The sequence below is a fragment of the Haliotis rubra genome, unplaced genomic scaffold (genome assembly GCF_003918875.1).
Source record: "Haliotis rubra isolate DU_JTF1 unplaced genomic scaffold, ASM391887v1 Scf35, whole genome shotgun sequence".
NCBI classification, from domain to species: domain Eukaryota; kingdom Metazoa; phylum Mollusca; class Gastropoda; order Lepetellida; family Haliotidae; genus Haliotis; species Haliotis rubra.
Genome location: NW_025767024.1, coordinates 338,682 through 354,490, shown reverse-complemented (window position 1 = coordinate 354,490; position 15,809 = coordinate 338,682). Strand labels below are relative to the sequence as shown.

The window sequence follows — 15,809 nt, the reverse complement described above, 5'->3', positions numbered from 1 at the left end:
CCGTAAATATGTGTCCCGTTATGCTGTAAGTTGGCCACTGAAACCTTGTTTAATCTAGTTCCATTAATCATGTGGGGTGGTGTGGTGTGGAGTTTTGTCACACCAAAGACCTGGGTTGATTCCCCACATAGGTACACTGTGTGAAGCCCATTTCTAGTGTACCCTGCTGTAATGTTGATAAAAAAACAGTGTAAAACTCACCCATCAATACGCATTAATCATGTATCAGATCAGCCGTAAGTTTTATAGCAACAGCCTTGTGAACATGACTAAATCTTGCAATAATAGTTGAAATTGATTAATATCATGATAAAAAACACATTGCATTGATCATCGAAACAGGAGGTTTGCGACACAATGTTGCTGCAGGTGCTTTATGAAAAATAAACAAGTATGTACACCACGACATGTGCACCAAGGACAGGATTCAAATTGCAGAATATTAATTAAGGTTGAAACGGTCCTCTTACCATGGTATGGTCCGTATTGTGGTACAAGGCCTTCGTTTCGGTCCATTTCAGTTCTCTATATGAATCTTGAATGTCATTTTGAATGAACAAACTGTCATTTTATGACTAGATAGAAATGATGGTGCGGAAATCAAAATAACATTCATCATAGAGAACTGAAATGGACCGAAACGAAGGCAAAATACCATGGTATACTGTTTCACCCCTAATATTAATATCAAGCTGATGTGTTATTCAATTTTTTATTTTTATGTTACAGTGTCCCTTGCCACATGTCAGTGTGGTGAACCCTGCGACACACCACACATGGGACGAGGGACGGTACACCACATACGACATCACTATAAAGGTAAACCTCAGACTGGCAATGTTTTACCATCCCTGGTTTAATTGATTGTTATTCCTTGATTGGTTATTATCAGGACTGAGATAATTTCTTCATACTGATAAACTATTGTTAAAGAGGAAACATTAGGTTTAGTTTAACAATACAAATAGCAATTAAACCTATATTATATATCCTTTTTTACCCATTGTACTGGAAACAACACCCCACCCCACCCCACACAATATGCATTGTGTGAATACCAGCATAATGCAAAGCAGTGTTATTATTTTCTTTTTTTGTATCTCTTGTAAATTTTGTCAGGTCAGATATTTTTATGTGTGTTAAAGTATTTTTACTATTCCAATTATAAACACTATTCCATAATTATACCAAATCCCCATTCTCTTCCCACAGAGGTTACTTGTCATATCTTCCTACGAACCTCTGTTCTAATACGACCCTTTCATGGTGCGAGTGTTCAGGATTCATGATTGGTTGCAATCAGATTTAGTTGTGCAATCAGCGACGTTGTTTCAAAAGTGATCATTCGCAAGGCTAGAAAACTAGAACCTCTTGTAACATGTGTTCTGATTGGATAGAAAGAAGAGAGATAGTTTGTGTTGCGATTTTGTGCCGCTAGGGGTTTATACGAGAACCAGGAAATATGGCTGTATGAGAACAGGTTCGTAGGAAGATATTTTAAGTAACCTCTGTGAGAAGAGCATGCCAAATCCCTTGTGTGGGACTTGATGTCTTGAGTGTAGCCTGTAAGTGTCATGATTGCAGACTGCCAACCAGGCCTTCAGTCTACCCAATACTACTGTGAGACGCAGATTCTCCCGAGTTTGTGTGGCTCAGGAAACAGCTGAAGTTTCACCACCCTTGCAGGTTAGTACACAAAGTGTCAAACAATAGAGTGATCTTATAATCGGTGGTTCCAGGAGACTAATCAATACTTAATAAAAAGAAATATCAAATCAAACTTTAAATTTGTTTGTTTCTTATCTTTTATGTTTCTTAAATCCAGACGTGAACTACTGATATAAGGAACGTATTGTGTGCGTGTCTCAACAGGAAGTTTCTTTGATCGTCCTGATTGTAGTATTAATCAGTGTCTGCTTGCACTGTGTTTCCACATGAGTTTTGTGGTAGGGTTTATGGTCACAATCTGTTGTTGATCAATCATTGAGCTCTCCCTTTTATTATTTTTTTTTAAATTTCCCAAACAGTGTAGGTATATTCTTTTAGTTTATTTGAATTGCTTTAATGTGCAGGACTCCCCCAGATCTTCCACCAAAGAAGTTTTTCATGCAGAGATTTGATGATGAATTTATCCAGAAGAGACGAGAAGGCCTTGAAAAGTTCCTCAACAGGTATGTATCAAGTCATGAACAAAATGAATGTTGTGAGGCTAGACATCTAACCCAGGTGAACTGATTACTGTGCACTTGATATTCCTTCTCAGCCTATCAGGTAGCCATCACTTCAAGCACAGGACCTAGTGGTTAAAGCATTCGCTCATTACATCGAAGACCTTGGTTCAATTCCCCACATGGGTACAAAGTGGGAAGCCCATTTCTAGTGTTCCCACCATGATGTTGCTGGAATATTGCTGAAAGTGGTGTAAAACTCACTCACTCATTCACACTTCTGGCTGAACAAGCTTCTACTCAACATATAGCAGATGGAGCAGTTTTAAGACAATGTTGTCGTTGTCCACTACAACTTAGTGACTTAACAAAGCGGTAATCCCTTATGGTAGGTGAGTGGATCAGGCCATTAATTAGGGGTGACCAGCATGGCCCAATTAATTAGTGTGCTATTTTTATCTGCGTTTTGGGAGGTCTGTGTTATGGGAGTAAACCTTTGCCAAGGAGACATATCTAGTAATATGTAGCCGAAGGAGTATTTTCCCTGTATATAAAGTTATCCTTTTTGGATGCATATAATATTCACACAAACTAATATTACCTCAATACCCCCATTCTGTGATGAAAGTATATAATGCTTCTCCATTTTCAGTGTGATTGCTGAGAAGTTGTACCTGTCGGACTCAGTGCTGCACCTGTTCCTCCAGACAGACTTGACAGGAAGTGAAATCAGTGACTTCATCTCAGGGAAGTTGACAGAGGAATACATTCAGAGTGTGTGGAAGGCAGGGGGCAGGAAGAAGGTAGACAGGTGAGAACCAGTCTTGAACATACAGGACAAAATGGCCCTGTCCTGGTAGTTCTTAGCCAACTTTGGCAAACAAATGGATCGTAAATATTTTATTCAGTGTTCAACTTGCTGAAGGCCCTGGTTTGATTTCCCACATGTGAAGCTCTTTCTTGTGTCCCCTCCATTGGTAACTTCAAAAGCAGTTTTAAGCAATACGCACACTCTCAAGCTCATCCCCACTGGTGAGACACAATATAAGTATCACTTGAAATTCTCGTGGTAGGTTGCCAAATGTTTAGGGTGCAGGTGTCCCTATAACTAAGTGCTAACTCACAACTTATGACTTAGCACTGAGGTTTTTTTGTGTACATTATCTCTCAGGTGCTGCACATTTGCAGGGCAGAGTTTGCTTCCCTTTGGCCCACCATTGTGTGAGTTTAGTTTTACGCCAGCACTCAACAATATTCCAGCTATATGCCGGCGGTCTGTAAATAATCGAGTCTGGACCAGACAATCCAGTGATCAACAGCATGAGCATCAATCTGAGTAATTGGGAACCATGTGTCAACCAAGTCAGCGAATCTGAGCACCCAATCCTGTTAGTCGCCTCTTACGTCAAGCATGGGTTACTGAAGATCAATATTCTAACCCGGACCTCCACGGGTCTTGGCACACCAGAAACCATGGATGGGCTCCAGTTTGTTGTTTGTCAGAACCATAGTTTCTTGCTTTCGAATGACTTGAATAATCACACACAGACCCTTTTTAATTTTTTTAAATTTATTTCAGAGCTGCTCGTCAATCACAATCACATCTCTCAATCAGCATCCCCAACACGTCACATGACAGTGGTCTCTCAGACAGTGTTTTGTCCACAGAGAGTTTTGTATCAATAGAAGCCAGTGATGTTGATACCAGCGGAACTTCTTCCATGAACAGCAGTGTGTCAGAAGAGGATCCAAAGGGAGATAACCCCAAGCCAAAAGGAGATAAAACAGTTCAGCCAAACGGAAGTTCACATTATCCAGAGTTGAAATGTTTGACGTCTCAAGACTTTCGACATTACAGTATAAACAGTCAAGATGGACTATCTGATTGATGAAGGCTTTACATTAGTGTGACTTTACATGTATATCGGACAACTAAGGTTCAAGCATCATGTTTCCACATCCGGTCCAAGTTGATAGATAAACAGTATTGTGGTGCAGTTACTGTAAATAACGTATGAATAAAGTGTCTTCTAGTCTCATCTATATTAGGGAAACCCGGTAAAACAAATAGTCCCAGTGTATTATGGTTTTATTAATCATGTCATTAACTTATGTGCCAAAAAAAGGTATGTTGTATTTTAATTTGTATTACCAAAATAGCAAACAAAAAAGATTATATATGCATTAATGTTGGTAAAAAAAAATCAAATTTAGCATTTTACCTTTCCTTGTAAAATACAGTTTTAATGTCTTATGCTGGATATAAAAAAAAGGTTTTAGTTGACAATGGATAGGTACTTTAGTTAAGACCGACCCGATGGGTGGGGAGCCTTGGATTTTAAAATAGAAAATAATTTGATCGGCAAAAACAGAACCTTAATAGTAAATAATTGTACCTTGAGAGAAAAAAAATCTCCGACAAAATCCCGCCTTATTGGAAATTGTAGGTTGATATACCTTTTTGGTTCCATAGAACATGTACAGTTAAACAACATTGTAAAATACAGTACATTTCTTTAGGTACGTAAACAAAATGATTATTTCATTATAACAAAACAAATAAGTACTGACATCACCTGTGTCTCTAATATCAAGAATGGAATGTGATGTTATTATTTATAATTTGAGACTAAATTGTCACCGCAACACATGTAATGCAAGGTTCAGTTTAATTAGTTTATACAGAGAGAGTATCTCATATGATGAAATTTTGCCTCATTTTCAGCATTTTATGTTTCAAATGTTTTTGTATGTAAGATGTACATTATTTGATGTGTACATAAATAGGTATTCTACCTCAATGAATGTGATATGAATTTGTCTTTTCAAAAAAGTATGTATATTTTTTAGCATTTCCCTTCATAAAAAGGAAATTATTTCCGCTAAATATTTTATATTTAAATATTTTTAAGACTACTGTTTATATACTGAGTTATAGTAGTTAACCACCTATGTACATGGCTATTTATTACTTTAAATCCTATTTAGCTGTAATAGTAAGTAGTATTTAATAACTGAAAACTGGAGACCTCTACCTTCAACCGTTATGGAAACACTATTTGAAAAATGGATAGTGACAATATGGTTGCTGTAGCAAGGGTTCAACATACTATATTCGCCATATTAATGGCTTGGCTTAAAGTAATCTGTGAGAAATCTTTATTAGCACCTGAAAAATTTGTCGGTCCATTTTGGAGGCAAATAGAGAAAACAGCAGCACTAAAAGGGTGCCAAGTAACTGTTACAGAAATTATAGTTAGTTAAACTGAAACTACTTCTGGAGTGGTTTTAATATGCCTAACCGTTTCAGTTTGCCTGGGTGCTCTTAGTACAGTAATTATTGTTGATGTCTGGTTCAGGTTGACTAATGTTGCATTTGTGATAGCATTTGTTCGTAGCCTTAGATTTACCAATAGGTTATGAATAAAGAAATCCTAAATTTATTATTTTGTTTGACTTTTTATTGAATTCACCTTGTTCTGAACCTGGAGCTGGTTCCTATTTTGTCAAAGCCTGGTCACCTGTTATAGGCTGTTGACCATACACCCAGGCTGGTTCTGCTCACAACCACATAGATTGTATTGCATTTTTTAAAAATAATTGCAATACTTAGATAAGGACCAAGTTTATGAAGGAACAACTTCTTTATTCAGTTAATGGTACGTTTTGATACAGATTCTTATATCGTTGTCAAGCAGGTATACAATAATCTGTCACATCACCCAGAGATGCCAACCCATATACGTTTTATCGTATTCGTATTTTTTAATTAAATTAAATCATCAAATAGCATATGTACCATACACAATAAATTTCAACCACATTTTATTCAGTATCAAGCTGTATGTGGATACTTATACTGTTTGGATGAGTACACTGTTAATAACAAGCTCTTAGAATATCTATATATGTTTTATTTAATATGAAAACCCTTTGGAAAAGTTAATACTAATTTTGGCCAAAATACTTATTGGGCTAAATTAGGATTGACATCTCTGCATCACCTGAATAAAGTTGTGCACCTAGTTTGTCATGATCTGACAAGAAGAATACTTGGTGTCCTGGGGAACTTGTTCTTGAGAGATATGGTGAAACTTTTGTACATTAAAAATAGTCAATATTCCATTCTTGTTGATTTAGAAACATTGTGGAAATACAGTTTCAAGCATCACTTGTATGTTTTCCTTTACTTGACACATCACTCTCAGCCTTACACACAAATTTAATGATTTATATGAAAACATGAAGGGAGTGTTCATGTTGTAGTGTAGCAGATTGTATATCCTCCAGGCTGACCTGTTGCTGTTCTGCTTTCTGGGGCAGTATCAAGTTGGCATGAGTTTCTGGATGAAACATCATATATACATTATGTGAAAACTGGCACTATTCATACATATTTTTTAGTGGTTTAAAGATACAACAGTACAGTATAGTATCAAGATATGAGGCTTCTGATACACCTGAATTATTATACAAACTATTTCATCACATAGGATATATTGATGCAAACACATTAAAAATATTCTGTTCAAGAGATGTAGATTCCTCAGTACACATATTTTCTAACTAGCAAAATGCAGAATCTGAAGGTGACCCAAAGCTTGTTTTTACACTATGATACACCATGAAATTATAAAACAAATGATTCATAGTTGCGGTCCACCTGCAAGAAGTATATAACATGTGAACTTATGAAATAAAAGTACTGTATCGTGATACAAATCACATCACACCCATGTCATCGGGGGACTTCTCATATCTCCGCCTCACTGGATCATCCATCATATCACGCCTATTCATCAACCAAGCCACCCCTCAAGGTAGAAACCACACCCTGACAGCACCGCCTCCGTGGTGTAGTGGTTAGAGCGTCCACCCGGAGAGCGGAATGTTGCGGGTTCAATCCCCGACCGCGTCATACCAAAAGACGTTAAAATATGGTACTTGTTGGTCCCTGCCTGGCGTGTCTGAGAGGGGTATTCATGCTTCACTATAGCACTATAAAACCAGCTTAAGTCTGGGCTAGTACAAGCAGCCGCACATACACACGCATGCACGTCGTCATATGAGCGAAATATTCTCAAGCACGACGTTAAATCCAATTTCACCTCACCTCACACACACCCTTAATCGGTCTAAATGTTAGGTGAACTGGCCTGCTTTTTCTTTTGGGGTTAAATCACTAATTATGAGACAAGACGTGGGGTATTTTGCACATATTTTCAATATCAATGACTGATTTCCTGTCATTAGTTGTCCTTAGTTTCTAAACGGACATTGTTTTGAATACTGAAAACATGAACTAAGAAGCTGTCTGGGCTGACATTAAGACTTTTGACATCCAGGGAAGCTGTGTTGTGGCACTCTTGTCTTTCCTGTGTTAAAGCAGGTACCAACCTTCAACCAAAGAGAGTCAAGACCCATGAAGAACCGAGTTAGAAATGGTCTTCAGCAACCCATGCTTGTCGTACCAGGCGGCTATAGGGATCAGGAGGTCAGGCTAACTGACTTGGTTGACATATGTCATCGTATCCAATTGCATAGTTTGATGCTCACGATGTCGACCACTAGATCGTTTGGTCCAAACTCAGTAATATACAGGCTGCCGCCATATAGCTGGAATACTGCTGTTAATCAACAACCATCCAAGAGAGTCCATAAATATATGTCAAATCCTAAGTCAAATCTGTGTTACTTGACTTTGATCTAGGCAAGTGGCATGCCATGGGTAGATGCCTTCAACTTTGCTTCAGTAACTTGTCTCTGGACACTATCAGAAGCTCTGAATGAGAGTGGTGATACGATGCAACAGACAAATTGGCTCTATTTCAGTAAGTTAAACTGAAGAAGAAAACAATTGATGGGATCTGTTTATTGTTTTATGACATGTGAGACTTAATATTCAGATTCATAATGTGGACAGTTTAGAATCAGATAAATACATGCATCTACAAACATGTTTCATTATCATAATCTCACTTAGATCCAAAGTCTAAAACAATATAACATCAGACGTTAATACCATAACAAATGTATATTTTAAAATGGAAGACATCTGACACTGGGCCTCTAATGGATATATGGTCTTACAAAAATTAGAAACTAGTGATAAAAAATGACTGTTTTCTGTAAATGCACCTGTTCTGTGACTGCAGAATATGGGATTCAGTGAGGTAGTTTGTTGCCACTGTGCAAGCATTTTAACAGAACAATCAATGGTTGAATAAAAGTCATTAATGCCCAGTCATTAAACATTAATAGTAAGCTACACATAGTCAACTGCTGCAGCTTGTTTAATTTATTGATGGAACGATCAATGCTTTGTACGGAGCTAAGACCTGGAATCCAAATTGAGATCTTGATAAAATTCGACTGAGCAATACAATACTACCTCATCCGCAGTGTTTCTGATTTCGAAATTAACCTTATCATTTGACGTCTGCTCTGACCAGAAGTCCACCCTCAGTAGGTCCCCGAGACTGCATTCCTTCACATAACCCAACTCAGCGACCTTCAAAGGTCGATACAGTTCCAGCACATTGGCGGATATGTCTGTTTCATGTTTAAACCCTGCAAAAGCCTCCAGGCAAAACTTCAAATAACCAGTCCAGTTCACATGGAAATACGTATCCGTATCACTTGTTTGTACTGTCAGTGAATATGAGCTGACCTCTGATTGGCTGGGACGTTGAGCTGATTCTACACGAAGTGCACTACCTGTTAAATTGATCTTGGAATACTTTTCCTTCCACCAATCAGGAAGAGCTGCAGGACGGCGGGTTTCCTTGGAAACTGAAACTGTTTGTTGCTGACAGCTTGCAAGAAGGAGACCAGTTTTACATTCAGTAACTTTAGTTTCTAGGTTTGTTGAAGAATTACCATAGTAGAGGAGTTCCTTACTCAACTGGAGGGGACTCTTTGCCACCGAATAACTGTACATCTCTGGATGGATCTCTAGTCTTGCAGATGCTATGAATGCCAAGTACTGTTCATAGAGAGTGTTGAAGTCAAGGTAGGAACGGTCGTCGTGAGGTATGGGGTTGAAACTCATTGCTCGTCCAGATTCCACAAGGTTCATCACATGCCACGGCTTCACATGGGCTGCAACATCAACATGTCAAAATATTCAGATTAAAAGAGGTTATAGAATTTTTAATGGCTGTAAGATTTTCTAATGGCAGTAGTCCTGGTTCTGGCTGGGTATTACTGCACACATCTTTCCAGTTGTGTTCTTTAATTTGTTCTGAGCGTATACAATCTGAATGTTTTTTTTGTTGTTGAACACCACCTCAAAATATTCCAGCGATATGACAGTGATCTCAGGGCTCACACGGGCTTGATAAGCCTGAAATTTAAACATTTCACCCGAAGAAGACCTTAAATTTAGCACAACTTGTCAAGATTTTGCAGGAACCTAATTCATACAAAAATACCTTGGAAATCTATCGTGAAGCAAAACTTTCCCAGTAGAGTGATGTAGTTATTTCCCCTTGATGTTCGGTCCCAGATGCGATCAACTTCATGTTTATTCAACTGATATATGTTTCCATACCGTCATAAAATTATTGGGCCTTAAAAGGCTCTAAAAAGGCCAGAATGTGAAGACTTATAATCTGTACAAACTCTTGGTCTGTAAATAACCGAGCCTGGGCCAGACAATCCTGTGACTGACTTCATGACCAACAAGAAATGTAATCATGGCATGCTATGAACTAAGTCACTCAGTTTGATCAAATATATTTGGTTGTCTCTTCAACAAACTTGAGTCGCTGACCATATCTATTCTAATGGGTGAGATTCACGAGGAAAAACAATAAAGATTTTTTTCATCTAATAATAATAAAAATAAGTCATCTTCTATAGCGCACAGTCTCCAAACACCAAGTGATTGCTCGCGGCACTTAATCAGAATCTGATTATTATTACCCCGGATAACCCAAGCTGCCTGTTAGTCACATGACTTTATCCAACCGGGTACCCATTTTCTGCTGGGTGAACAGAGGCAATTTTGAACAAACTCACTTGCCTAAGGTGAGACCACATGTATCACATGTGCTTCGAATTCGTTATGGGGCAGAACTGATATCCTAGAAAGGATCAAGAGTCAAGCTGCCAAACACGGTCACCCATCCAAGCACTGTCCGAGCACGACGTTGCTTAACTTCAACTGATTCGTGACCTGAGCTCTGTGCACAGGACCACACGCCACCACATCTAACTTGATTTAGTTCAATGACAAAATGAATGAATTCTCTACTAAGCTCATGTACGCACTTTTCAACATGATGAGTTCAGTGTCCGTGAAATGATTGGGATTTACTTGAAATCTGTTCCTCCATGGAAAGGGGCATCGGGGTAGCTGAGTGGTTAAAGCGTTCACTCGTCATGCTGAAGACCCGAGTTCGAGTCCCTACATGGGTGCAATGAGTGAAGCCCACTTTTGATGTCCTGCATTGCTGAAATATTGCTAAAAGCAGCGTAAAACCATACTCACTCACTCCTCCATGGAAACCAAAGCAGTTCAGTGGTCAGTAGGGGTGGATTCGAACTTCCGCGATCACGATATATTGCGGTAGACTGTTGCGAATCGGTTCACCCCATCTGATCGGTAATTTTGAGATGTAGTTAAAACTACTAACATTTATATTATTATACATCAATAGTTTTGAGAATGTTTATTGTTCATATAATTGCATTTTCGTGACTTTTAAACCACATAAATATAAAAATTAGATTGGTACAGGCATTCGTTCTAGGGATAAACAAACCAAAAGGCCGCCCGCTTCAGGCCTTTTCTCGAGTTCCAAACTTTAGCCCCAGCTAAGTCTTCAGTTTGGAAATGTGTTCAATTGATTTGTAAACATGGTGCCTTTTGTCTGTGTAATGCGGACAAACAAATAATGTGACACTAAACCAAACGCGTGTCCATCGCTGTTAGGGACCGTTCATAATTTATGGCTAGGCAGGGTGATGATGCTTTTTATGGAAAAGCATGTACAATGTGACTGACAACCCCCTACCCTAAAATTTATGTACAAAACAGTGACCCCCTCCCATAATTTCTAAGTATATTTTTAAACATATTTTTATGTACAAAATTGCTGACAAGCCTCCCCAACAACCCCTGAATGCGTGTGTACAAAATTGCTGACCCCTCTAGCTCCCCAGAACAAAATGGCTGACCCCCTTAAAATCATCATCTCTCCCTTATGGCCATACTCTGTGACCTTGACACCACTGACATCAAAACCAAAAATTCACGGTGAAACCTGCACCAACATCCGGCACACTGTCAAAACCGGCATAAAATTTTGGTCCCGCCATTTTACAATGATATTATGATCATTAAAACATTGTCTAATCCGGCACCTGTCCATTCCGTATTCCGGCACGACTTTCCAGGTCCCAACAAGCAATTTAAATAACTGTTATTAACACTCTAAACCGGCATGGGTATGAGCAGTCCAATCAAGGACCCATAATCCAACACACCAATTAATCCTCCTGGCACACTTGATAATCAGGAAGTAGTGATTGCGTGATGAATCAAACGCTCTAAGTCGGCATGGGTATGAGCAGTCCAATCAAGGTCCCTTAATCCAATACACTCCTCCGGCACGCTAGATTGAGAGATTGATGAGTGTAAATGGCAGCCATGTTGGAAAATGATCGTCACTGTCTAATCCGGCACCCTGTCTCAGGGCTCCAGATAATATTTCATGATCAGGAGTACGCACTCCTTTTTTTTTTCAATATTGGAGTACTGGAAAACAGTAAGAGTACATTGAGAGTACTGATTGGAATTTAATGGCTTATCAGTAATCTTGTGTTTCGTTTCATATATGCACCACAACATTGCTACTCTTGTATAAACAGGTCAATATACAATAAAACAATACTTTTTTTCAGATAAAAACGTCTGTAAATGATTCTAAGACCGTACACCATTGCTGTGGTGTGTATCTGCTACGCTTTTTAAATTATTTCCTACCGTATCGTGGATATTTTTTATCCGTACATACACCAATACGACCCTTATCTGGAGCCCTGCTGTCCAAACCGGCATTTTATTTTGGTCCCGTGGGGTGCCGGTTTAAACAGGTTACACTGTAGCTAAAGGTAGTATCAATTCAAACTTGAATTTGGAAATCTGTAATTCCAAATTGTGTATTTTTAATGACACTTTCCTGAACACTTATAGCTGACATATAATAAATATGTGTAAAAAGAGTTTTCAAACATGCATTTGACACGGTGAAGAAGATGGGCACATCCTCTCTTCATCAGTGAGAGTCATATACCAAACATGGACTGTTGAATACTTGAAGATCATGTCAAATTCTTCATTTACCTTTGCCATCAAATGCTTCGTAGGACATTCCACCTGGCAGTGACAGAACACACTGATGGGGAGAGGGGAACTCACGCTTCACCCCGTGGCCTATCTGCTGGGCAATCCTGCAAGAACAAATGGGTAGGTGTAACAATCATTTCTTCTTCTTCAAGTACCATGTAGAAGCTGGTATAATGAAGAGGAACAAAAAGTATCTATTGGCAATTTCTTTACTGAAACAGATGCGACATTTCAGTGTCTAGTGCTTCACTGTTATCAAGCAAGTGACAATGATGTTAGCATCAACACCGAAATGTTGCATCTGTTGCAATAAAGAAGTTGTCAATCCATAAAATTTGTTCCTCTTTAAATATCATGTTATTACCAAAGTTAGGATTCAATGAATAGACAATCAAATATAATTTTAGAATCTGTCCAAATTATTGTTAAGTTAGTATCTTTCAATATTACTTAATCATACTAAAGCAGTGTTCAGGTAATAAACCTTACAATTAATGATACAGTGTTAATTCATACTATGCAATTTGTTACTCTGTCAATGTGATTTGTCATTTTACAAATTTCTTTTCAGTGAGAGAGAGTGAGTGAATGGGGCAAGGGACATAACTCTGTCTCATGGCTCAAAGTTCAACGTTCACTCGGATCTTCATATTCATTATGTGTATCGTTCTAATACGTGAGCGTACTAAATTATTATGGCAGATCTGTTGTTAATGAATGTATATAAATAAATCGATTATAGGGGCATACATAGTATGAATGATAATCACATAATCACATAGAATAAATGCATTTCAGGGGTATAAACTGGCGTAACACACTTGTTCTGGAATCGAGATTTATGTACATTTTGCTGTCGAATACAATTTTAGACATTCTCTGTGATTACACAACCGGTTAGAAAAGCCCTAGCTAGATTTAACAGAAACCGATTCATCGATGTATTTAACGAGCTCAAGTATATTCTGTCGTTCAGTCTTACCGAGAAAAGCACAAGATTATATTTCTGGAAGTCATTTCGGCAAGTCGGGCTGAGTTCAAAGGGAAATAACTGCCTTGAACGATTTAAGCGCCCTTAAAATATACCGAGTGGCCCGTTGTCGATAGATTTTGAGAAGCACACAAGGAAACTCGCAAAATAAACCCAGCATGGCAGTGAAATGTTGTGTATTCTATCCAATCATTATGTCTCTTGCAAACGTCTGTCTCATCCCCGAGTATGGTGTAACCAACAAGAGGAATTCATAATTAAAATTTAAAAATAATTATTGACCCATGTGTCCTGCATGTATGGGTTAGTGAGTGAGTTTAGGTTTACACATGCACAGCACTCAGCAATATTCCAGCTATATGGCCGCGGTCTGTAAATAATCGAATCTGTAACAGACAATCCAGTGATCAACTGTATGAGCATCGATCTCTGCAGCTGGGATACGATGACATGTGTCAACCAAGTCAGCAAGCCTGACCACCCGATCCCGTTAGTCGCCTCCTACGACAAGCATGGGTTACTGAAGATCAATTCTATCCTGGATCTATTCTGCATGTATGGAATCTTATTAGTGCCACCCTCTAATTCAATTATCAATTAGAGGAAACTATAATCTGCGTAGAGGATAGTTTCATTGACATAAATGGGACATTATTTCCACGTAGATTATGCTTTCATCTATTCTGAAGATACCTTAATATACATAGGTGATGTTTTGCTCGACGTAAATGATTTCCAGGTTATGCTTTCATGTACTTAAAAGCTACTTTCATCAACCGCCTCCGTGGTGTAGTGGTTAGAGCGTCTGCCCGGAGAGCGGAAGGTCGCGGGTTCGATCCCCGACCGCGTCATACCAAAAGACGTTAAAATATGGTACTTGTTGGTCCCTGCCTGGCGCTCGGCATTAATGGGTACAACAAGGACTGGTCGGCTCGGAGTCAGTATAATGTGTCTGAGTGGGGTATTGGTATCTCAGTGCTTCACTGCGGCATGGTATCATCAGTGGGCTAACACTCATAAAACCAGCTTCAGTCTGACATCATGGCTAGTACTTAAATGCAGCCGCATCCTTTCATCGACGCAGGTGATTCTTTCATCGACGCAGGTGGTCCTTTCGTCCTTCTTCGGAGAAGACCTGTTTCATTTACTATATGGAATAATCGACTTTGGTAAGCATATTGGCAATATTTCAAGGATGGGGGTTAAAGCTGCGCATTCTTCTGTACCAACGCCGTTGAGACACCAGTGGGTTTTTGTTTTATTAAATTCTTATTGTGATTGTTTTCATTGTAAAAAATTCTAAATCTTGCATTGAATAGACATATGGTAGCAAATAAATAATAATCTTGTTTCAAAACATATAATAATGAGATACACAATGCCATTTTAGAAAGTGGTCAAATGTAACGTATGTTATATTTGGGATTACACTTTCTTAGTAAACCCTACAGATTCTAGTACTTTTTAGGTTGTTGGATTCGAACTCATTATTCCAATCATTTGAGAGGGATCGCCAGCACACAAAGTCAGACTGAGCAGTCTAGGCGTCTGACTTTGTGTGCTGGCGATTAGGTGCCTGACTCTCTGGTGTGTGTGGGTTCGAATCCCGGATCGGACTCAACCCCAAAAGTACTAGAATCTGTAATTTTACTAAGAAAGTGTAATCCCTAATATAACATACGTTATATAATAATGAGGGTACTTTATACCGCGCAATACTCCACACCACAAAGGCATGCTCAAAGCGCGCACAAACAGCACAACATTATTACCCCGGATAACCCAAGCTGCCCGTTAGGCGATAGACGGTTATAGTCACATGCCCTATCCCACCGGGTACCCATATTTCTGCTGGGTGAACAGAATCAATTTTGAACAAACTCACTTCCCTAAAGTGAGACCACATGTATCACGTGCTTCGCGGTGGGGCAGTCCTAGTGAGGAACAGGAGGTTTCTGAATGTATCCTTACGCCTTTCATCACGTCCGCCCGGAGCGGAAGGTCACGGGTTCGATCCCCGACCGCGTCATACCAAAAGACGTTAAAATATGGTAATTTGTTGGTCCCTGCCTGGCGCTCGGCATTAATGGGTACAACAAGGACTGGTCGGCTCGGAGTCAGTATAATGTGTCTGAGTGGGGTATTCATGCTTCACTGCGGCATGGTATCTCAGTGGGCTAACACTATAAAACCAGCTTCAGTCTGGGCTAGTACAAGCAGCCGCACATACACATACACACGCATGCACGTCGTCATATGAGCGAAATATTATCAAGCACGACGTATAAAACCCAAT

At 39.1% G+C, this 15,809-nt stretch overlaps 2 protein-coding genes across 2 annotated transcripts; one reads left to right on the top strand and one right to left on the bottom strand.

The window, feature by feature from the left end:
• Positions 1-220: 220 nt before the first annotated feature.
• LOC124284966 (sorting nexin-11-like) lies at positions 221-5,611 on the top strand. The gene is made up of 5 exons (XM_046721095.1): positions 221-236; positions 1,632-1,686; positions 2,073-2,171; positions 2,821-2,979; positions 3,748-5,611. Exons 1-5 carry the CDS (start codon positions 221-223, stop codon positions 4,055-4,057), a joined length of 639 nt encoding a protein of 212 aa, XP_046577051.1. The 3' UTR covers positions 4,058-5,611.
• Positions 5,612-8,022: 2,411 nt separating this feature from the next.
• LOC124285023 lies at positions 8,023-13,567 on the bottom strand. Its single transcript, XM_046721166.1, has 3 exons — positions 13,505-13,567; positions 12,520-12,626; positions 8,023-9,269 (listed from the first exon to the last, which is right to left on the bottom strand). Exons 1-3 carry the CDS (start codon positions 13,537-13,539, stop codon positions 8,500-8,502), a joined length of 912 nt encoding a protein of 303 aa, XP_046577122.1. The 5' UTR covers positions 13,540-13,567; the 3' UTR covers positions 8,023-8,499.
• Positions 13,568-15,809: the final 2,242 nt, after the last annotated feature.

Excerpts from the sequence above, each read along its gene's own strand:
- LOC124284966 (XM_046721095.1), top strand. Across the intron at positions 1,687-2,072 it reads AAGTTTCACCACCCTTGCAG|GACTCCCCCAGATCTTCCAC; the intron begins GTTAGTACACAA and ends TTTAATGTGCAG. Across the intron at positions 2,980-3,747 it reads GGCAGGAAGAAGGTAGACAG|AGCTGCTCGTCAATCACAAT; the intron begins GTGAGAACCAGT and ends AATTTATTTCAG.
- LOC124285023 (XM_046721166.1), bottom strand. The coding sequence starts at position 13,539 with ATGACTTCCAGAAATATAATCTTGTGCTTTTCTCG. Across the intron at positions 12,627-13,504 it reads ATAATCTTGTGCTTTTCTCG|GATTGCCCAGCAGATAGGCC; the intron begins GTAAGACTGAAC and ends TTGTTCTTGCAG. Across the intron at positions 9,270-12,519 it reads CGAAGCATTTGATGGCAAAG|CCCATGTGAAGCCGTGGCAT; the intron begins GTAAATGAAGAA and ends TTGATGTTGCAG.